Below are 24,191 nucleotides of genomic sequence, written 5' to 3'. Positions count from 1 at the left end.
AAGCTGCACAGGGCAGGAACTATGTATCTCAAACTTCTTTGTGTCTTCCACAGCACCAATATTTTACACAGATCGGCCACGTTGGAAATGTGTGCTGCCTTGGTTAAATGCTATAAGCTTAATTTTTAAGAACTCTAATATTTTTAAAATCAGAAGTATCTATCATCCACTAAAGAATTCTATGAAGTTTGGGTGACAGGTTCAAGCGCACTTGTTGCATCTGGCAGCCTCAAGCGTTTTTCCTCATTGCCGTTAGCATCCTCCCGGCGAAAGCGAGGATGCCTTACCTTGGAGAGCTCTTTCGGTCAGGTACTAAAGAGAGGATGCGGGGAAGAGGGCTGGGACTGCGTAAGCGTTTTCCCGGCAGGAGAGACCCGGCAGGTCTGCGCGTCTCGGAGTGGGCAGAAGGAATGGACCTTTCGCACCTCTCAGGGATGTGCGAATTGGAGGATGCGAATTAGCCGGCGCTCGGGGCGCCTTGGAGATAAGCTCTTTATAAGTAGAGGCTCGGTGGGGCAGTTGTGGCTCCGGTTGACATTTTCCTTTCGCGCTCACAGACTTCTGCACGCTCGCGCTGCTCAGCGCGGCTGTGTTTTGCCCGCCACCGTCCTCCGGGGCACCCAGCGAGCAGGGTGGCGGGGCCGCGGAGGCAGAGGCGCACGCTCGGGGGCGCGGGTTAACTTGCGCACCTGGCACCTGCCACACGGCGAGAGCGCGGGCTGCCGAGCGGAACGCCGCCACCGCCCCCTCACCCGGAGCGGCCCGAGGCTGAGCACGCTCCCGCGGGCCGGCCGCGCCGCGGAGAGAGTGGGTGGGCAGGCGAGGGAGGGGAAGGGAGAGGAAGGAGGGAGGGAGGGAGGGAGAGGGCGAAGCGCGTCCCCGCGGCGGGGGCGCGCTCTCGCGCGGGCTGCCGGGATCGCTCGCCGCCGCTGTGGTAATGTCCGCCATGTTGGCCATGGCGCAGGGAGCGGATCGGGCGGGCGAGCGGCGGATCTAGTGTGTGGAAGCGGCCGCGGGCGGCGGGGGGCTGTTTTCGGGCGGGGTGGGCGCCCATGCTGTGGCCGGGGGCAGTGAGGAGGAGGAGGAGGAGCGGGCCGGCCGCGCTGCACTGAGGAAGGAGGTGGAGGAGGCGGCGGGAGTCCTCCCCCCCTCCCCTCCCGCCCCGCCGCCGCCGCCGCCCGGGCTGTTCCTGTAAGGCGGGGAGACAATGAGTAAACTCTCCTTCCGAGCGCGGGCGCTGGACGCCGCCAAACCGCTGCCTATCTACCGCGGCAAGGACATGCCTGATCTCAACGACTGCGTCTCCATCAACCGGGCCGTGCCCCAGATGCCCACCGGGATGGAGAAGGAGGAGGAATCGGTAGGGACTCGAGTGTTTATTACCCCCCCTTCCCTCCTCCCCCCTCCCCTTTGTCAGTCGGGCTTCGCCATTCACAGAGCGCTTTACGCTCGCTGGAGGGCGCCGCAGCCGCTCTAACGCATGGGACCCTACGCCGGCGGAGTAGCGTAAACCCTCTCGGCCGGCGCAGCGCCCGCCCGCGGCCGCCATGTTGTTGCGTCCCAGTGTTGTGATTAGCTCGCAGCGCCGCTTACGCTGCCGTAAGGGGGCCTTGCCGTAAGCGGCGGCCCGGAATGGCGCAGGGGATGTTCTGGCCGCACTTGGCGTACGGCCTCTGTTTACCTTTTTTTTCTTCCCCCGGCGCGGGATGCGAGGGATCCTTTAACTAGGGAAGATTTCCCCCCCACTTTTAGATTTAGTTTTGCATTGGGTTCTCTTTGAAATGATTTAACGGAAAGTAAAGCGCTTTCAAAACAAACATCATCTTCCTTCTAGCAAGGTAATCCTCGCTCCCCGGCCCGCTTGGGTGCCCGGGATGGAGGTGGTGCAGCACTGCGGCGGGGGAGGGCGGGGGCCGCCACTACCAGCAGGATGTAGCGCTAGAAAGCCGCTGATCGGCTAGCTCCGCTCCGCGGAGCGAGTTCGTTCGGCCTGCCTAGCCGGGACGGCGCCCGCTCAGTGCGCGGCGTTAGAAAGGGACCGGGGTTGTTCAGCTGCGAGCCGCCGGCGCTGCGCTGTTCTCGCGCCGCGTTCCGGAGAATTGTCATGTGCGTTGGGGGGGTGTCTTTTAGAAGTTGAGGACCTACTGCATCGAAATTGACAGCTGCATTTTTTATAACAACAGCAGTTTAGGGCAAAAATGCTTTTTCCCCCTGATGGGTTAAATTTTGGATACGGTTGAATTTCACCTGGCTTGACAATGTTTATGACTCTGGAGTGGTGTTACTTGCGTGCGAAGTTCATAGTAACTGCAACCTCAAGAATTTCTTCAATGAACCTGTGGTCCCGCCTTATTGTCAACCCCGGGTGTGCGTGGATTGGTTCTCTTGCTTCTGTGACTGTCAAAAGAAGGCCTGAGGTTTCTGTGATTGGTTTTCTCTTTTGACTATTAATATTGCAGGAAATGCTTTTATGCTTTTGATTGGCTGCTCGAGTTGTGACCTCATTATATTACCCTGTTATTACTACTTTCTGCTGTGATTGAATCGCGTTTCTCGGTGTTTGTTTTTGAAAGCCTTGCACTTGCCGTAGAAAAAGTATGTCCTCAATATCAGATGAACATTCAACTTTTTAAAAAGTAAGCAAGATAAAAACCCAACATTTATGCTGAAGGTTTAGAGCTAAGTCAAATGTGAAAATTCTTTCTGTTTTTAAATAAAATTTATTTCTAGCTTAGCTCAATTTTCCATGGGAAAGATAATTAAAATAAGGAATAGTATGTACAAGAATTAATTTAATTGAGCTTTAAAAAACACAACTTGGGATTCCACAAAGTTACATTTCTATTAATGTTATTTCCCAAAAAGAAAGGTGGCTAATGAGTCTTTTTTTTAAATTATTTTATTTATTTTTGGCTTATTTAATTAATTAATTTATTTGTTGGGTCTTCGTTGCTGCGCGGGGGCTTTCTCTAGTTGCCGCGAGCGGGGGCTACTCTTCGTTGCTGTGCGCGGGATTCTCATTGCAATGGCTTCGCTGTTGAGGAGCACGGGCTCTAGGCGCCTGGGCTTCAGTAGTTTTGGCACACAGGCTCAGTAGTTGTGGCTCGCGGGCTCTAGAGCGCAGGCTCAGTAGTTGCGGCGCACGGGCTTAGTTGCTCCGCGGCATGTGGGATCTTCCTGGACCAGGGATCAAACCCGTGTCCCCTTCATGGGCAGGCATAATCTTATCCACTGCGCCACCGGGGAAGCTCATGAGTCTTAAAGTATCAATATTGTATGTAATTACTTGGACCCTATTATTTTGGTTTGGGAAGAACTTGAATCAAGAAACTTGTTCTAGAATGAATGGTTAGCCCCTGGAAGATATATTACTTTTTGCAAACAGTGATTAGCAATGTACTTATTTATTGCTTTAGGTCCTTGGTCACATAGGTCTTGGTATTTTATCTTAATTTAGAAGAAAACTTGCAATTTAGTTCCTGTTTTAATGATGCATTACAAATAAATGCTTAACCCCCTTACAATTTTGTACTATAATGCTAACCTTTTCAGTAAAACTTGTGATTTTCAATCTAGAGCATGGGTGCTAATTTTTATTATTTTCAGTAGCCTGCTTCAACTGCCCAATTTTAGGTAAGAAGAAATCCAAATTCTGGTAGAACTAGAGTTGCAACTCAGGACTTCTGACTCTTTATCCTGTCTTTTCTGCCTCTTCAATGTTACAAGTGAAGGTTCTTAAAATCAAAACTAAACAAACTCTGACAGTTAAGATTTATAATCTAGAGTCTTTTGCTTTCCATAATGTCCAGTTGGGGTTTTTTTTTTTTTTTCTTTTTTAGTAGTGCATTGCCTTAACCATTAGGCCACCTCGTCCCATTCGTTTTCTTTTTTAAAGTAACATGTAGGTCAGAGGACTTGTGCTTCAGTGAGTAGCAGCCAATTCAGTTGTTCTGGTCGTATTTATAGGACCTATTAAACATAATTATTTGTTCTCTATATATTCTGCCTTGATAAACAGTTCTAAGAAGCAGTAAAATATAAATTTCATGAATGTGTCACTTGAGTTGTGTTTCAATTTAACTTCCATTATCAAAATATTCTAATTAGTTCCCTTTGTAAGTATATTCTTTTTAATCACATAACTTGTTAAAAATCAACAACAAAAACCTTGGTTTATGGGTTTATAGTTGTTGCTTGGCATTTCTAAATCATCCACAGTATGTCCTCTTCCTGCTTGGTTGGCAGAATAATTTGACTTCACTTTATGGCTTCCTGGATCCACTGCCCCCATCTCCCTATCCCCACACCCCGGCCATAAGATGAAGGACTGTCTCCGTGTAGCTATTGGACTATTATTAGACTTTGTTTATGTAGTCATAAACTCAGTTTTGAGTTACATTTTGATAATACCTAGGTGAGGTGGTCTAGGTGTCCTTTGGCACTGAAGCACTCTGTCATTGCTGGCCATATCATTCTTTTAGTTCTTCTCTTTTGGACACGAAAGCATACTTCTTTTCTTTCCTTTCCTATGTTCATCGTATTTGCCTAAGGTCTGCCAGTTGGCATCCTCTTATAACTCAGTGTCTCTGGTGCTCCTCATGGCACTTGGTCTAGGTCAGATACTTTAGAGTTACTTAGAATCTAAACAACCAGAAAGATCAGGTAATTGGTATTCTGCTACCTCCCCAGGAGTGTTGTATAATGATAGCTGATGATTTTAATAATATCTACCATTTTTTGAACACTTGTTGAGCTGCAGGTACTGTGCTAAGAACTTTACATATATTATTCCATTTAATCCTCTTTCAAATCAACTTTTTGAGGTATAATCTGTATAAAATAAAACAGACCCATTTAAAGCATAGGGTTTAAAGAGTTCTGACAAATGTGTACACCCATGGAAATATCATCACAATCAAGATATAGGAACATATCAAATACCCTAAAAGTTCCCTTTTGCTTCTTTGCAAGTCTGTCCTTCCAGTAGTTCTAAGCCTTCTTTCACTAGATTAGTTTTATCTTTTTTAGAATTTCATATAAATGGAATCATACATACTTTTTTATGTCTGGCTTCTTTTGCTTAGTGTGATGCAGTAAAGATTCATTCCTGTTGGGTATATTAGTCTATATACTGAATGCTGAATAACATTTCAGTGAATTGATATACTATAATATATTCATCCATCCGTCTGTTGTTGGATGTTTGAGTTATTTCTAGTTTTTGGTTTTCATTTAATCTTTGTAACAGCCCTAAAGTTCTCACTGCTGATAACTGACAGGACTAGAATTCAAACTCTTGTCCTTTAGTGTAACAAAAACCCATTCTCATAACCACGGTGCTTCGTATTGACTTCTTACAGAACCCCGAATTATCTTCTGAACTGTTATTAAGTTCATTATAGTTTCTGTGAGTAATTTTTACCTTTTATAATTATGGGGACTTTAAAAAGTGATATTGATTTTATTGGAATATTAAATTATTAAGAAGTGTAGTTTTTATCACTTAACTGTGTCTGACTTTTGCTCTAGGCCTTTCACATTTTTTTTGTCTTTTTTTTTTTCTTAGAAGTCTTATCAACTTTGCTTCTCCATATATTGGCATCATTATGTTTGAGTGTTTATGGTATCTTAAGTATGTAAGAAATTTGTGGTAAACTATTTTATTTTTTAGATTTTTTCCTAATAGAATGTAATCTCTGTAAGGGCAAGGATCTTTGCATGTTTTGTTCATTAATATACTCCAGTTGCCCAGAACTGTGCCTTAACACGTAACATATGCTTGATAAATGTTTGTTGAGTGTTGGATGAGCTTCTACTTCTATACCAAGAGCTATGTTTTTGTGAAACTCTAGCTCTGTGTGTGTGTGTATGTGTATAATTCATTAGCAGAATTTGGTAAATTACTCTTCCAGATGCTCTTTTTGGTTTCTTACTTTGGAACTATGTATACTTAAATACTAAATCTTTTTATTTCCTCTTGAGTCAGAGGCCTCTTTAAATGCAGAATTTCTTACGCAGAGTATGGCTGCAGTATTGGTCTTTATCTTGCGTTAATTATTCCTCTCATAGGTGTATGTAGCTTTGCGTAAAATACCTCCTCACATTAGAGTGAGCCAAAATCTACATGAAGTATATGATTCCACTTGTTTTTAAAGTAAAAGACCATGATTGATTTAGATTGCCATTTCTCTGCTCATGTTAGTTGCCTGATTTTTGTCGTTATCTTAATATTTTAAGTGATATTTTGAATGATAGGGTCAGAATATATTCAGTCTTTCTACCATTTCAGAGTTATCTTTGGTACTAATATATTTCATGTTTCATAATAGAAGGGTTCTAGGATATAAAATACAATTTTGTAGATTGATATTGTAAAAACATTACACATTTATTATTTCATCAAAAGCAGATATTGGCCAGGTATCGTGTAAGTGCCAGGCTTTATCTGAATAAGATATTGGAAAACTGTTTAAAGGGGTTTGAATATCAAAAGTATTGTAAAGCTGTGTGCTGAAGTGTTGTTAGGATTAAAAGAAGCATACGATACAGATCTTGACTTCAGGGAACTTAAATGAGTCATTGGGGACTTAAATGAGTCATTGGGGTCAAAAACATATCTTGAAAGTTAGCAAAAAACTACCAGGTTAAGTCAACCTGACAGACATTTAAAAGAGCATTAGAAAAAGTTAGATGTCAATATAGTGGACAGGAATAAGAGTAAACTGTTGCTGGAATGTACAGAGAAGTCTTCTTGGAAAGAAATTTAGTAATTTGGGCTTTAAGGTTTGATTTTATAGTGTATGTTGAAGCAAATACTTGAGTACAGGAATATTTAAAGCAAGTTCTATGGATGTTAAGTAGACTAAAGGAAGGTTCTTCCGTGTTATATTTTTAATCTATCCTTGTTTATTCTTTTTCCCCTGCTGATAGAAACTTCAGGACGGTAACACTGTTATTTCTGAGCACATTATTCTCGTAGCTCTTTCTCCTTTATTTGGACATGCAGATGGCTTTCACTTCTTTTCTTCCCCTTCCTTTGTTCCCTGCTATATCTTCAGCACTAGAAACTGTTTAGAACATAGACAGCACTATGTGAATATTTGGTGAATGAATGAATAAAAGTTGGGATGGAGATTAGATTTTTGAAAGAGGAGAATTATACCAGATTTTAGATAGTTTTAAATGTTAGGTCCAGGAGTTTGTAGGAAGGTGTAGAACAAAGTATTGAGGTGTAAGTATGAAGTCTGTTTCTAGTTTTGGTTCTGTCCTTAAGGGGCCATATTATCTGGGAAAGTTTGCCTACCTTCTCTGAGCCTCACGTCAATCATCACTACCATCACAGCTACCATTTATTGAGTGTATGTTAGTGAGTGTGTTGAGCATGTGCCAGGCACTTTATTAAACTCAGTAGGTGATTTAGAGCTCATTATAATGGTAGGATGTGTAGATGCTATTATCTCTTTTCCAGAAGAAGAAACTGAAGCTTTAGAAATTAAGCAACTTGCCCAGGGTCACCCCTACCTATACCAGAACATGGGAGAGCTAGTATTTTAACTCATGCCCTGTGGGTGATTGACTCCAGTGCTCTCATCTTCACCATTGCTTCATCTGTAAAATGAGTGGGTTGAGAACTAGATGATATCTAAAGTTCATTACATCTCTTCTGTTCAATCATTTATTAGCCCATGGGCACGGAGGAGTCATTTGTCTCAGGGAATGATGTTATGAAAGAAACTTTGTAGAGAATGCCTTTTGTAAACATGTTCCTTTTTTAAAAAATGTAAAGGAATGGTTTATCTGTTGTCTTAAGTTTAGATTTCTTATGCATCAGTTCTTTAAAAATGAGGCCTAGGGTTTCCCTGGTGGCGCAGTGGTTGAGAATCTGCCTGCCAATGCAGGGGACACGGGTTCGAGCCCTGGTCTGGGAAGGTCCCACATGCCGCGGAGCAACTGGGCCCGTGAGCCACAGTTACTGAGCCTGCGCGTCTGGAGCCTGTGCTCCGCAACAAGAGAAGCCGCGATAGTGAGAGGCCCGCACACCGCGATGAAGAGTGGCCCCCGCTTGCCACAACTAGAGAAAGCCCTCGCACAGAAACGAAGACCCAACACAGCCATAAGTAAGTAAATAAATAAATTTAAAACTCTGAAAAAAAAAAAGAGGCCTAAAGATATTTGACATGTGGAACCATTAGGTTGGTTTCAAGTAACAGAAACCAAATTTGATTTCTTTAAGGTTCCTGGGGGTTGTCTCACAGGCACCAAGGAAGGTTTGAACAGTCAAGGCTTGGCTAGCCAGGAACCAGGGCAGCTGTGGGCCCTTCAGCAGCAACTGACATTAATATCACTCAATTCTAGTAATTCTCGACTTTTGAGAAGTAGTATAGGGTAGTGGTTAAGTGCATGTATTCTGGAGCCAGACTCTATGGGTTTGAGTCCTTGGGCGGATTAATTTCATCTGTAAAATTTCATGGGGATTGTTGGGAAGATGAATTGTAGTGTGCTTGGAATAGTTTGTGACATGCAGCAAGCATTCAATAAATATTAGCTATTATCATCACTGCTGTATTTCTTTTAGCTTCAAACTCCAGATTCCTTGCATAGCTCTAATCCAGAGGGCCGACTTTGGAGGAAATATCAAGAAGTAAGGGATGGAGACAGTGATCAGTTCTTTGATGATGCATTCTGAAGATGGGCATTAGGATAATCTCCTAGATCTCTGTCTGTTGAGATGTGGTTATCTTATATCAGAGTTTTTAACAAGTATCAAGATCAATGTCAGACACTTCTGAAGGCAAGAATTTTAGAAAGTTACACTAAGGAATCTATTGAAATAATGCCCAGTTCATCTGTCAATAGATGACTTTCATGTGGTTGAATGTTGTGTTTAACCACATTGTATTAAAGTTTCACACTATTTCATGCAAAACAAACAAACCGACAAAGAAACAAAAACAAAGCCCTCCAGATTCCTGAGATAGAGGACATTATTGATTTAGCTTGTATCAGGTATCTATCTACTTCTAAGTCAAGGAACAGGGGAAGTTAGTATACAAGTGCTGTTAAGGGCTACCCTCCTGAGAATGGGGCTTAGCTAGGGAGCTGCCCTGAGAGACCTAATACTGGTGGATATATAACATCATTATTAGAAGTTACGAAGTTAGATTGGTTTAATCCGTGGTTTGACCCAAGGTGGATGTGTATACTTAGTTGTGTTTTTGCAAACCTCAAATTTGTAAGGTGTTCTAAGGAGATTAGAATATTTTGTATTATGGGGTTTTTTTTTGTTTTTTTTTTTGCGGTACGTGGGCCTCTCACTGTTGTGGCCTCTCCCATTGCGGAGCACAGGCTCCGGACGCGCAGACCCAGCAGACATGGCTCATGGGCCCAGCTGCTCCGCGGTATGTGGGATCCTCCCAGACCGGGGCACGAACCTGCATCCCCTGCATCGGCAGGCGGACGCTCAACCACTGTGCCACCAGGGAAGCCCCTGTATTATGTTTTTTAATGAAACTTGAATTAAGGACTGTAGAAGAAGTCTCCAAAATCCTTTTAAAGAAAGCAAATGTTCCACACTTACTAATATTCAGAGCAGTAAGGGATGAAATTTTCTGTGACTTCAAATAAATTATTTAACCTTCCTGGCCCTTAGTTTCCTCATTTGTGAAATAGAATTGGACTGAGAATTGGACTGAATGATCTTTAAAGTACCTTTGGCTCTAAAAATTACTTGCTTCTTTGAATTCACATGTCTACTTACTGGGCATATTGTACAGAATGTAAATCAGATGAGAAGAACTAATAAATGAGAGACTGAATATTAGGAAGATATTAATAGGTAAAATTTAACTCTTTAACACTATTGGAATGCTGTCTATTTGGTTTAGAGTTCTTTTTTTATGAGGATCAGTTACATTTATCCACTATCTTGTACTATTTTTTCCTAGAGATCAAGAGAGCAATCCACTCTGTGTGTTTTGCGTATGATCAGTTCCCTTGCTTTCATGAAATTTTCACTATCTTTACTACTATTACTGATTGCTATAAATGTTTTGAATTTTGGTATACTTACAGCTCATAACATGAGTTTATTTTAATTTTTTAATATCTCATGTTTTTCACTTGAGGGGTGTGTGTGTATGGGTACGGTTATAGCATGACAGAGTAAGTACATGTGAGAGAATAGACGTTTATTTTCTCACGTAGACCAGATGCCTTAAGGATGCTTTCATTTCTTCGTTTTATTCAGCACAGGCTGGATACCTACCCAGGCACTTATGTGATAGAAAGTTTGTAATACAGACATTGACCATGATCCTGGCACTGGGATTGAATTTGATTGTATTACTAAATATACAGTTGGGCATCTTATTTCATTTTAAGTAGAGGTGAAGTAGAGAAAGTAATGGAAGCATAGGGGACAGCATGAGGAGGAAAGGATGATAGGTAGGAATAAGCCATGAAGCAGACCTATGTAGATAGCAGAAGGTCCATTATAATTATTTGATTTTTATCTTAAAACTGATTTTTTGCCTTGTCTACACTTAAATGGAACAGAACTTCAGATTTGCCTACTTCATTATGCATTACTGTTCTTTGTGGGATTAATACTGGAGGAAGAGGGCAGTCACTTCCAGATTCTCTCTACCACCATTTCCTTATATCTGCTTTTAGGTTTCTTTTTTCTCGTCAGCTAGTTTTACTTGCAGAGGAACTCAGAGTGGAAGAGTCTGCCTGTCTGTTAGCTCTCTAACTCGCATCCGTATCTTTGCTTTTCGCTTTCTTACCTCCTTTTTTGTCGTTGTTGGCAGAAGAGCATGAGATTGTTGGTTGGGGAGTTGACAAGCAGCCCTAAATTGTACAGCTAATTTGATGAAGTTGTTGGAACTTTGAAATTGTGACGTAGGTTTCAATTTTGGCTTCTATCACTTTCCCTCTGGGCAAGATACATTACTTTATCTCTTTAAGTCACATTTCTTCGTATGTTTAATGAGAAGTATCTCAAAAGGTAATTTTAAAGATTACCTTTTTTGTAAAAACTTAAGTCAGTGCCTTATACAGATGACTGCTATTTTTTTAATTATTAAAGACGATTTTCAATTATACAGGATAATAAATGTAAAGGAATATAGAAGAGTAAAATATCCAGAGTATCTTCATACATTGCTCTGTGGTGTGGTTTCACATTTTTTCTCCTGCCAGTTAAATATATTTTTATAGCTTTCAAACATTAGCAAATCAGTATGTATATTTTGCTCCTTCCATCTTTGTTTCCTGGCAGAGCAGTTAACAATCAAATTGATTAAAAAAATGAAAGTCTTTAAAAATTAGCAGCCAAGAGGACTAAATCTTCAGCTAATTCTCAGAGTAATAATTGAATCCTGAATAATTGCTAGTTAAATATTGTATTTGTTTTTAGAAGTTACTATTTTTTTTAGACAGATTAGTCATGGAGGAAACTCATGGAGATTTTAGTGATGAAAATCTGTTCAGTGGGAGGTGTACACTAGAGAATGAATGATGAGAGATATTGTAATATACCAGTGAACCCTGGGATGAACACCTAAGTTTGGGAACTAGCAGGCTACTGAAGAGGGTAATCTTGCCATTTGTTTGATCCTTGAGATGTTTCTAAACTGGGACATTTTTGACATTCAGTTCGTAGCTGGTTGAATGGACTGTCACAGGCATACCAGGATGTTTGTTACATCAGTCTTCTGCCCACTAATTCCTGGTAGCATTCCAATTGGAATAACCTCCAAATGTTCCCTCCCTCAAGTTTTCCCAATGTGGACTATTGCAGTTGATTTGAGAACCATTATCCAAGGCTTCTTAAATTTTTTTTGTGACTTGGACTCCTTTGGCAGTCTGTTGAAACTCCTCAGAATGATGTTTTAAATGCATAAAATCAACTAAACTAGTTATATTGAAATAAGTTATCAAAGTATTAAGACAACTTTTAATTTACATGCTTTATTAACACATTAATAATAGGATCTAGAGTTGGATCTGATTATCTTTTCAAAGTAATGGTAAGTATAAATATTGTGACAAGTGCAACCACTGTAACATGACAATGAAAAGGTTTGTGATTTCTGTTGCATTGCTAGGTCACAAGTATTGCTAATACTACTGTGGTCTGTTGCCTATGTTAATAATTGAAGGAAATGGTAAATTTTTTAGAAGTTAGTGAAATTAGAGAAACGATTATTTTCTCATCCAAGTTCATGGGCTCCTCAATGCTTTCTGTGAATGTTTTGGGGAATATGACCTGAGGTTCAGAACCCCTCAAGAGTTTCTGTTGCCTAAATGGCAGTTCTATTTCTGTGTCATCCTTGTCCCCAAAATATAGTCAGGCTACGGATTTTATCCCCATCATTATGAAGGAGATGCTACTATAAACAGAATTTTTTTTTCATGTTTAAGACATTTTCTAGCTTTTTAAAATTGAAAAGTAATAGGCCCACATGATTTAAAGATAAAAACCTTATAGCAGAAACTAACATACATAAAAAGTAAATGTCCTTCCCTACGTCCCCAGACACTCTACAGAGGCAGCTATTGGTAGCATTGTGTGCGTGTGCGTGCGTTAGAAAATTTCTAAACAAATGCTTTTTACTTGGTAAAGTGGACACATTTTTCTCTTGTTGTATTCATTTTATAAGTGAGTAATATGTGACCTTAGAGTTAATTTTTTAATCTAGAGTCATAAAGTCAGGTAATTTTTTTTTTTTTTAAAGTCAGGTAATTTTGATTTTAAATTTCTTCTCTTTAAAATCTCTCAGGAATTGAGAATTGGCGTATTGTAGTTTTCTGTTGGATTGTTTGGAGTTTGGTTATCAAACCTTAACTTGTTATTCCCATGTGGGAATTTGGTTGTTAGTACGCCTTGCATTGTACATAGTAAGGCTTTTATTTATTTTCCTATATATAAAGTATGTTAAAGTCAGATTAACTATTGATTAAGTAACTTGTCAGTGTGTGTTTTCTCTAACAATTATTTACAGTTTTGAATAGCATCCTAGGTCAGAAGAGCAACAATAGGATACCCTTTTGAAGAAAGCTGTCTTATTTCAGGTATCACTTCGGTAAGGTGGATCTTTCGTACAGATTGCACCCTGTCAGACTTTCACTGTAGTCGTCTGTAATGTTTATTCATTTAGTAAATAGCTCCATGAACACAGGAATTGTGTGTGTGTTACCTTTGTGTCGATCATCCAATACAGTAAATGACATATGGCAGTTACTCACTAAATATTTGCCAACAGAATGAACAACGTCTGCTTTGTACTTGAGATACAGAAAGGGATAAGATGTGCTACCTGTCTTCAGCTTGTACTTCCCCCGAAAAGAGTACACAGATAACTCCATGTGAGGTTTAGTGTGTTATGTGGAAGATAAAAATGATATTGTGGAAATTTGTGTCACAAGGGACATGATTTGAATTGGAGTAGTATATATGAATTTAAGTAATAGCTAATTGAGTATAATGCATTATTTAAGTAATTTTTACAAATTAGTTTTGAAATTATTTCCATATGCCAGAATGCCATGAGTTTTTAAAGATTCATGTCATTACTTTTCATATTGAGAAGTGTGTAACGCCCAGGAGAGTTGTTAGAGGGTTGAAAGAATTTTTGTGGTCTCATGTAAGTTCACCTCTTAGGACAGGCAAACTCGTGTTAAGAATAGTGCCTGTTTAAAGAGTTCTGGGGAAAAGGAAACTTTGTGTTATGGAGAATGGCCTAAAGAAACAGTGCTGTTTGATTATTAGACAGTGTACAGATTTACTTCCTTTTGTTTAAAGCACAGGGGCCACTTTCCATAAAGAAAGCACTATACTAGGAAGAAGATTGTCTATACATTATAGGTGCTTTGATAAGTAGTAGTTACCCTTCAGCCTTATTTGAAATAGCTCAACCATCTTAGCAGAATTCATCAGCGCTCTCAAAATACCTCAAGAAAAAAAAAATCACAAAAGGTTTAGGTCAGTGATTTTCAAATTTCGGCATGCCTCAGAATCACCTGGGACACTGATCAACTGGGCTCCATTCCCAGAGTGTAGGGTTCAGTAGGTGCAGAATGGGGCCCACGGAATTTGCATTATTAACAATTCCCAGGTGATCCTAATGCTGCTTGTCCAGTGACCCCACTTTGAGAACCACCAATTTAAGAGGGAAAATAGTTGTTCTCATCTTGGCCACACATCACATTATCTGGGATGCTTTTGTAAAGTACAGGTGTAGGCTTTCCCCTAGGTTTACCAATCAAATCACAATTTATGGGTGATTCTGATTCTAGATAGGAAAAAAGGATTAGTATCTGTGCCTATGATCCCTGCCTTTCTGTCTTGCCATTTTACCACTCCTTTCAGGGTTCCTTCTCTTGTGCTCTCATTCATTGGCTTTCAGACTTTTTTGACTGTAACTGTGTGTGTGTGTGTATGTGTGTGTGTGTGTGTGTGTACCCCAAATAAAGTACAGCTTGACACACACATACTAATATACAGTTTTTATTTTTTGTAGTAGTTATGTTCTATAAAGTTGCCATGTACAATGAAGTAGTGAATATTGAACCATTGCTCCTCGACTCCTTTTAGCCTCTGGTCACAGTATTTCATCAAGCAAACAATGCATAACCTTGCATTATATATGTTTCTGTTAAAGATACTTTTATGTGTTGTTGATTTATTGACATTGAACTCAGAGCCAGCAGCACTATAGCTCATGACTGAATGAAGCTTATCTAACACAGATTTTCTCTGTAAGGCACATTACAGCCTTCTCCTGCTTAGAAACATTAGGCAGCACCTCACTGTATTTGGGGGAGAGGCGCGTAAACAATGATATCTTCAAAAAAACCCCACAAAAATGTGAAAAGCATGGCACTGAATAGAATGTTAAAAGGACACGTGTTTACAGTATGAGAGCTGAAGCAGGAAGTCAGAGCATTGCCTAGTTTGACCTCAGCTGGGAGCCTGTGGACCAGTGGGGTGACTCAAATTCTTTGCCACTCTGCACATTCTGTGAATGACTGTGAAATCAAAGTATTGATTGGGGTCACAGATAAACTTTAACTAGTAGATGAATTTGCAAGAATGGAATTCGTGAGCCAGTGAGGATTGGCTGTACATATTTTTTCCCTTTTCATTTCTGTTTTGTTAAATGAGCTACTCTGTTGATTTCATTTCATGATTCACCAGTGGTTCAACCTACAGTTTGAAAAACACTGCTCTAACTCAGCAACAGAGATTATGTATTATTTACTCCTTATGTAATGATAAAGTAGTAAGTGATATTAAACTCTCTCTCCATGTGTACACACACACTCTCTTCTTTCATTTAGAGACCATAGGGTTTAATCTTGATAATAGGGAGCTAGGCTTTTGGAGGTACATCATCAGGTTTGTCTTTGTAAAAGGTCAGTATTGTCAGATGGATCGTGGAGGGCGGCACATGGGTGGTAGCAGCAGTGGGGGCGGCGGCGGCAGTGGCAGAAGACTAGAGACAAAGCTAGCTATGAGGCCAGTGCACTGGAAATGGGATTTCTAGCTGTGTGTTTTCAGCAGATTTGTGATAGAGTAAAAACAATTTCGATGCCTCGTGAATTAAGAGGTTTCAGTTGTCTTAATTTTATATCAGGGTTTCTTAACTAATGTCTCTGGTACCTAGATAGACTTAATGGGGTCTGAGAACTTACTGAATTTTTTTTTAACCACAGTTTTATATGTATGTCTCCTCCTTCTCTCCAATCACCAGTTATAATGGACGAAATGACTCAGAGGAAGTTAAGAATCTCTTTTTAGTAGATAATACAGATTTTTTTCATTATTAAGCCTCATTTTATATGAATTACAAAGTTCTAAATATTCTGAGATGTCTAAGGAGGTATTTAAAAAGCCCTATATTGAGTTTATACTGTTGTGAAATGCAGATTTTTTTTTTTTTTTTTTTTTTTTTTTGCGGTACGCGGGCCTCTCCCGTTGCGGAGCACAGGCTCCGGACGCGCAGGCTCAGCGACCATGGCTCACGGGCCCAGCCACTCCGCGGCATGTAGGATCCTCCCGGATCGGGGCACGAACCCGCGTCCCTTGCATCGTCAGGCGGACTCTCAACCACTGCGCCACCAGGGAAGCCCAAAATGCAGAATTTTATTCATGGATTCTTGGAGTTTTTACATGGAAACCCATCACCGAAGAATATAAATGTATTGATTATAAAGGAAGAATCTTTGTTTTAAGCACTAAAGTAAAATGTATTGTTTGCCTGTATTGCAGTGGAATTGTGTTTAGAAACAATGACATAATTAAGAGTTGCCTAACTTGTTCACGTTCTACTGTTAGGACATTAATACAGCACAGTAAGGTACTCATTCTGTAGATCCAGTTTTTTCATCCAAATGGATATCTAATTGTCCAAACACCATTTTTTAAGAAATTATTTCTCTCTGGTTTGAGATGCGACTTTCCTCATATTTGAATTTTCTTAGGCATTTGGGTTTATTTCTTAACTTTCTGTTTTGTTTCATTGTGCACAAAGTTTATTGTCTTTATCGTTAATCATTTCATTATCTTTATTTTTTTTATTTTTATTTTTATTTTATTTTTTTTGCGGTACACGGGCCTCTCACTGTTGTGGCCTCTCCCGATGCGGAGCACAGGCTCAGCAGCCGTGGCTCACGGGCCCAGCCGCTCTGCGTCATGTGGGATCTTCCCGGACCGGGGCACTAACCCGTGTCCCCTGCATCAGCAGGTGGACTCTCAACCACTGCGCCACCAGGGAAGCCCACTTCTACCATTCTTATTACTCTCCTTTTGCAGAGTGTTTCTTATCATTGTTGCTTATTTTTGCATATGAATTTATAATTATTTTGTCTAACTCCAGAAAAAAAATGTTGGTGTTTTTATTGGAATTCGCCATACATTTATAAATTAGCTTGTAAGGAACTGACGTCTTTGTGATGTTGACTTCCTATCGAGGAACATGGTTTGTCGCTTCATTTGTTGAAGTCTACTTGATTATCATTCAGGAGCATTTTTCTTATATTGGTTTTGTGTGGTTTTGGTTAAGCTTATTCCTAGGAATTTTATCTCTTTGGTTGCTGTTGTAAATCTAATCTCCTTTTCCATTATACCTTATAACTTGTTATTGCTTGTGTTTTAAAAAGCTGTTGACTTCTATATGTTAATTTTATATCCTGTGACTTTATTATTTAATTGTTGGTACTTGTTTTTGAATTGCTTCTCTTGGGTTATTGAAATATAGATATCATATCACTTGCTAATAGAGGTAGTTTACCTCTGCTTTTCCAAATAGTATACCTCTAATTGCCAGATAGAAGGAGATGCATAGGGCAAGGTGTGGGGAGAGGGACAGGGAGTGTCCATGTCTTCGCTGAGAGTGCCATTCTCCCAGCACCTCCATGTGTTCACCAACCTGGAAGATCTCTGAACCCAGTCCTTTTGGGTTTTTTTATGGAGGCTTCATTGCATAGACGCGATTGATTAAATCATTGGCCATTGGTAATTGATCTACATTCTGCCGCTCCTCTCCCTTGCCCAGAGGTCAGGGGAGTGGGTCTGAAAGTTCCAACCCTCTAATGATGTGATTGGTCCTCCTGGCAACCAGCTCCCATCCTTAGGTGCTTTCCAAATGTCACTTCATTAACATAAACTCAGTGGTGTTTAAAAGGGATTTTCTAGGAATATCAAGACACTTTTATTAGTCTTATCACTAAGGAAATTCCAAGGGCTTTAGGAGCTCTGTGCCACAAATGGGACAAAGACCAGATACATATTTCTTGTTTTAAATCTCAATATTACAGTATTATGTGTAATTTTCAAAGAATTAGAATTTTGTTACATATAGTGACATTATTTTAGCCAGAATTTTGTATTTGGCAGATATTTTTGTAAAATAGATTTATTGAGGTATGATTGCCACATAAACTGCACATATTTAACGTGTACAGTTTGGAAAGTATTTACATCTGTATACACCTGTGAAGCTATTACTACTGTCAAGATAATAAACATATTCATCACCTACAATAGTTGTTTCCTCATGTCCCTTTATAAGCTCCCTCCCACTTCAGGCAAACACTGATCTGATTTCTATCACTGTAGATTAGTGGTTGCGTTTTCTAGACTTTTATGTGAATGAGATCATACAGTGTGTTTTCTTTTTTGGTCTGGCTTCTTTTACTCAGCATAGTTGTTTTGAGATTCATACATATTTTAGCATGTATCAATATTCATTCCTTTTTATTGCTGAATAGTGTTCCAGTTTATGGACATACCACAGTTTATCCATTCACCTGTTCATTGGATTTTGGCTATGACGGATAAGGCTGCTGTGAACATTTATGTATGAACATCTGCTTTCATTTGTTTTGGGTAAATAATACCTGGTGGGTGAAATGGCTTGAATGTATGGTCGGTAAATTTAAAATGTTTCATTAAAAAAAAAAAAAAGAGCTGTCCAACTGTTTTCCAGAGTGGTTAATACCATAGCGGTACCTTCTGGGAGCTGTTTACATAGTTTAGGACCTTGCTACTCAAAGTTTGGTCTGTGGATTTGTTGTTACCTGGGAGCTCCTTAAAATTGCAGAATTTCATACTCCATCCTACAGCCTGTTGAATCAGAATGTGCATTTTAAGTAGATCCTTAGGTGGTTCAGAAGCACATTAGAATTTGAGAGCTCTGGTTTAGAGCTGTAGTTCTCAACCTGCTCCACTCTCCCCCCACCCCACCCCCTTTTTGTTTTTTTTGCTATAACCACTTGAGGGCTTTGACACTTCTGTGAAATTCTCAAATGTGGCTGGGAGGTGGAGGAAGGTTTTTAAAAATCTTGACAGATAATATTGATAAATTTGAAAGTTCTGTCCCTCTCAGATGATTGCTTTCTGGTGATTTGCTTATGGCAATAAAGTGTTTTTGCCTGTTGCCCGTTTCAGATTTGGTAGTTTCAGGAGGAATTGCTTCCCAGGCTTTTTTCTAGTGTAGAGCTCTCTAGTTTGGCACAATTTCTTGTGGGTAAGAGATACTCATTTTCTTTCTGTGTAATTTATCTGGTGAATGGGTCCATTTGCTAGCATTTTTTTTCCCCCTAATGTTCTTACTTTTCTTTTTCATAACCAGTGGTCTAATTTTTGGTTATTTTCATATATAGGTATCTTGAAATTTTCAGTATGGGTTATCTATCTACTCTTAGTATTCAAGGGATGCAAAATAATATCAGAAGTTGACTGTTAATCAATAGATAAATTAACTGAATATCAAATAATGCCTTTTAAAGCCAAATATCCATCATTTATTTTGCCTGCTGTTTCGAATTTTTTTCTACTACTACTCATCCTCATTCATTGTGTGAATATTTAAGACCAAGCCACATTGATGTTAGTGTCACCTTCCTAAATTAGTGTTGATGTTGAAGGTCATGGTCTTAATGAGCATTAGAAAATTCTCAATTTAAAACAAGGTTTCCAAACTTCCCTGGTGGTCCAGTGGTAAGACTCCACGCTTCCAGTGCAGGGGGCATGGGTTTGATCCCTGGTCCGGGAACTAAGATCCCACATGCTGCACCACAGGGCCAAAAAATAAAAATTCTAAAAATAAATACATAAAATGAGGTTTCAAAACCCACAATTAGATAACAAGAGAGTAAACATTTACTTTATCAAGTGGAACAAGTTAGTGATGTATAACTTTAAATTGTTTTCCAAAAGTTGATTTGTTAGACATTCTAGAATTATAATGCTTGTGATAAAATATTTCTACACAATAAGATTGCTTTCACTTTTTCACTTCTGTTTAAGATGAGTTACTCAGACCAGTAAAGCCCCTTATCCCCATTTCTTCTTTATATCCCCACAAGCAGTTAAGGGAGAAGGAGAAGCAATGAGTGATTCAGTTCTTAATCATTTAAAATTTAACACAGCTGTTTTTCAGAAGAGAAAAATCTTTACCCTGTTATTAAATTCTAAAAGGAATTTATTGCAAATGGGCACTTATCTGTTCCGTTGATAAATGCCTTTATTTTTTTATAAATTTACTTTACTTTTGGCTGCGGGGTGGGGGTGGGGGGTCTTCCTTGCTGCGCGCGGGCTTTCTCCAGTTGCAGCGAGTGGGTGCTACTCTTCATTGTGGTGGCTTCTCTTGTCGCAGAGCACGGGCTCTAGGCACGCCGGCTTCAGTAGTTGCAGCACGCAGGCTAAGTAGTTGTGGCTCACGGGCTTAGTTCCTCCGCGTCATGTGGGATCTTACCGGACCCATGTCCCCTGCATTGGCAGGCAACCACTGCGCCACCAGGGAAGTCCCGATGAATGCCTTTAAATACAGTTTTACAGGAAAAAAATAACAGAAACATGAATAATGTGACTTTATTTTATTGATTTTTAGCTAAAGCTGATTATTTCTTTGGGAGGCAAAGTTAATGAAGTACCTGCAAGTTTACTTACCAAGGCAGTATTTAGAATACTAGAGGAGTGGACGACTAGTATGTGCTTTAGGCCCATGTTTTTCAAAATTTCTGTGGTGAAAGACCAGTTTTTTTAAATTAATTTTAATTCATTGCTTGCTAATACTTTTCTCAAGTATAAGGAAAATGAGTTACTAGAAAAGCTAAATAAAAGAAAAATGTGGAAAATACAAGGACTCTTTTTTTTTAATTATTAATTTTAACAGACAAAATTACTGTCAAAATGCTTCAGAACTTCCTAAATGCTTATTCTAAATTTCTGTACCACAATCTGAGTACCACTGCTTTAGACTGGTGGTTCCCACAGATTTATTATCACATTGGAACTTGTTAGAAATGTAAGTTTTCTGGTTCTATCCCAGACCTACTGAATCAGAAAATTCTGGTAGTTTTGCTAAGCAATCTGTTTTGAAACAAGACCAACAGATGATTCTGAAACACACTGAAGTTTGAGAGCCACTGCCTTGGCCTTTTTCCTAAAATGCTGATTAACTGGGCTTTTTTAGGTGGAACTGGATAGAGTTTAAACTTGAGTGCCAACTATTAAGTAAAAGAATGAAATATAGGGTTGGTTACAAAATTAAATCTGTCGCAGATTCTTAAAAAATAACACATGTAATTAAAGTAAAGATTGAAATGTTTGATGTGCTAAATGAATAAAGAGAAGGTTCTGGTGTTTTGATACCAGGATTATGGATCACATAATTAAAATTATTTTGATAGAGTTGAAAAGCTTGACACTGGTCTCACCTAGATGAAGACTTAGTTGGTCAGAACTCTTCATGCTTGTTAAGACCTCAGGGTTGCATAGCAACTGATTCAAACAGCTGTAAGTTGGATGTGTGGCAGGTTGTTTCAGTATATATTCATAGGAACTAGAACATTGTTATATTTCAGTGTTTGAAATGGGGTCTTTGTCTTGATTAATCTGTTTTATCTTCATTGTCCCATTGTTTGTAACTAGGAGATAGAAATACAGTTGATTTTTGTATATTGATTTTGTATCTTGCAATATTGCTAAACTCGCTAATTTTAGAAGGTTTGTCTATAGATTACTTTGGGTTTCCTACTTAGAAGGTCAAATGGGTCTGTGAATAAAGGCAGTTTTACATCTTCTTTTCTCAGTCTGGGTGCTTGCTCACTCCATCTTTCTGCCTGCCTGCCTCCTGTCTGGTGATTACACTGACTAGAACCTCCAGTACAATATTGAATAGAAGTGTGGAGAGCAGATATCCCTGTCTTAGTCCTACTTTTAGGGAAGAAGTATTCAATATTTCAATTAATTATGATGATGTAATTTTTTTGTAGATGCCTTTGATCAGGTTGAAGAAATTCCCTTTTATTTTTAGTTTTCTGAGAATTTTTGGAGTGGATGTTGGATTTTGCAAGTGCTTTTTTCTATGTACAGAGATGATCATACAGCTTTTCCTTTTTTGATTTATTATTATGGTGATTACATTGATTTTCCGTGTAAACCAGAGCTGCATTCCTGGGATAAACCTCATTTGGTCATGTATTGTCCTTTTAATAAATCATTGGATTTAATTTGCTAAATTTTTGTTTAGAATGATTACATGTATGTTCACAAGGGATATTTGTAGTTTTCTTTTCTTGTAAAGTCTTTTTCTGATTTCGGTATCAGAGTAATACTGGCTTCATACAATGAGTTGGGAAGTATTCCTTGCACTTCAGTATCTCGGATAATTTTTTTGTAGAGTTGGTATTATTTCCTCTTCAAATATCTGGTAGAATTTACCAGTGAAGCGATCTGTCTCTAGGTTTTTCTGTGTATGAAGGTTTTTAACTACAGTTGAATTTCTTTAATAGACATAAGATTACTCAGGTTACCTATTTCTTCCTGAATGAGCTTTGGTAGTTGGTTTCTTTCAAGCAGTTTGTCATTTTCATCTAATTGACAAGTTTATTGGCATGGATCTGTTCATAATATTCTCTAGGATGATGTCTCTCTTGTTTCTGACATTGGTAAATTGTGTCTTCTCACTTTTTCCCTCATTGATCTGGCTAGAAGTTTATCAATTTTATTGATTTTGTTAAAGAATCAGCTTTTGGTTTCATTGATTTTTCTCTGTTGATCGTCTTTGTATTTCATTGATTTTCACTTTGATCTTGATTATTTCCTTCCTTCAGAGTTTACTTTGGGCTTAATTGGCTTTTTTTTTCTAGTTTTTTTAAAGTGGAAGCTAATGTCATTGATATGAGACATTTATTTTACAATGTTTAGAAGCTATAAATTTCTTCCAGAGGGCTTCTTCAGCAGCATCTCACAACCTGTTTTTTTTTATTATTCAGTTTAAGATACTTTCTAATTGCCATTTGATTTCTTCTTTGATTCTTGAGTTATTTAGAACTCTGTTATTTAGTTTCCAAATACTTAGTGGTTTCACAGAGATCATTCTGTTAGCAATTTCTAACTTAATTCTACTGTGAGAACATAGTTTGTGTGATTTGAATTCTTGTAAATTTTTTGTAATGTAGTTTAGAATATATCCTGTCTTGGTAAACGTTCCCTGTAATTGTGAAAAGATGTATGCTGCCTTTGATGGATGGAGCATTCTGTAAAAAGTCAGGTCAAGTTAGCTGGTAGTGTTGTTCTTTTGTTGTTTTATTTATTATTGAGAGTGTGGTATTGAAATCTCTAATGTGGATTTATCTGTTTATCCTTGAAGTTGTATTCGTTTTACTTTATCTTACTTTTTAACATTTAAAAAATTTTTATTTATTTATTTTTGGCTGCGTTGGGTCTTTGTTGCTGCACACGGGCTTTCTCTAGTTGCGGTGAGCAGGGGCTACTCTTCGTTGCGGTGCGCAGGCTTCTCATTGCGGTGGCTTCTCTTGTTGCGGAACATGGGCTCTAGGCGCACGGGCTTCAGTAGTTGTGGCTCGCAGGCTGTAGACTAGAGTGCAAGCTCAGTAGTTCTGGCGCACAGGCTTAGTTGCTCAGCGGCATGTGGGATCTTCCTGGACCAGGGCTTGACCCCGTGTCCCCTGCATCAGCAGGCGCATTCTTAACCACTGTGCTACCAGGGAAGCCCTGTATTCGTTTTAGTTTCATGTATCTTGAGGCTCTGTTATTAGGTGCATAGATGGGTCGGGCTGTAATGTTCTCTTGACTAATTGATCCATTTAAGCATTATGAAATAAACTTCTTAATCCCTGGTGACAGTCTTTGTTCTTAAATTTATGTTGGATGTTAATATGGTCATAATAAGTCTCTTTGATTAGAGTTAGTGTGGTGTATCTTTTTCCATTTAAAAATTTTTAACTTGTTTATGTCTTTATATCTAAAGTACATTTATTGTAGGCTGCCTATAAATTGGGTCTGAAATTTTTTAATCCAGTCTGGCAATTTCTGTTTCTTAATTATCTTGTTGAGACCATTTATGTTTAATATGATTTTTTTTAAGTTAAGTCTTTGTTATTTTTTTCTTTTTTTAACATCTTTATTGGAGTATAATTGCTTTACAATGTTGTGTTAGTTTTTGCTGTATAACAAAATGAATCAGCTATACATATACATATATCCCCACATCCCCTCCCTCTTGCATCTCCCTATCCCACCCTTTTAGGTGGTCATTTTTAGAGCAGTTTTATGTTCACAGCAAAATTGAGGGAAAGATACAGAGATTTCCCATATAGTCCCTGTCCCCACAAGTGCATAGCCTCCCCCATTATCAACATCTCCCACCAGAATGGTA

At 39.1% G+C, this 24,191-nt stretch overlaps 1 protein-coding gene across 1 annotated transcript in view; it reads left to right on the top strand.

The window, feature by feature from the left end:
- Window positions 1-918: 918 nt before the first annotated feature.
- The window catches only part of EPC2 (enhancer of polycomb homolog 2), a 106,890-nt gene continuing 83,617 nt past the window's right edge, over window positions 919-24,191 (top strand). Inside the window, exon 1 of the mRNA XM_033860206.2 lies at window positions 919-1,360. Coding sequence (XP_033716097.1) covers window positions 1,208-1,360 — 153 coding nt within the window. The 5' untranslated portion in view covers window positions 919-1,207. The remainder of the gene's footprint in view (window positions 1,361-24,191) is intronic.

The sequence above is a fragment of the Tursiops truncatus genome, chromosome 7 (genome assembly GCF_011762595.2).
Source record: "Tursiops truncatus isolate mTurTru1 chromosome 7, mTurTru1.mat.Y, whole genome shotgun sequence".
Classification (NCBI taxonomy): domain Eukaryota; kingdom Metazoa; phylum Chordata; class Mammalia; order Artiodactyla; family Delphinidae; genus Tursiops; species Tursiops truncatus.
Note: the sequence above shows the minus strand (reverse complement) of the source record. Positions and strands in the feature narration are given on the sequence as shown.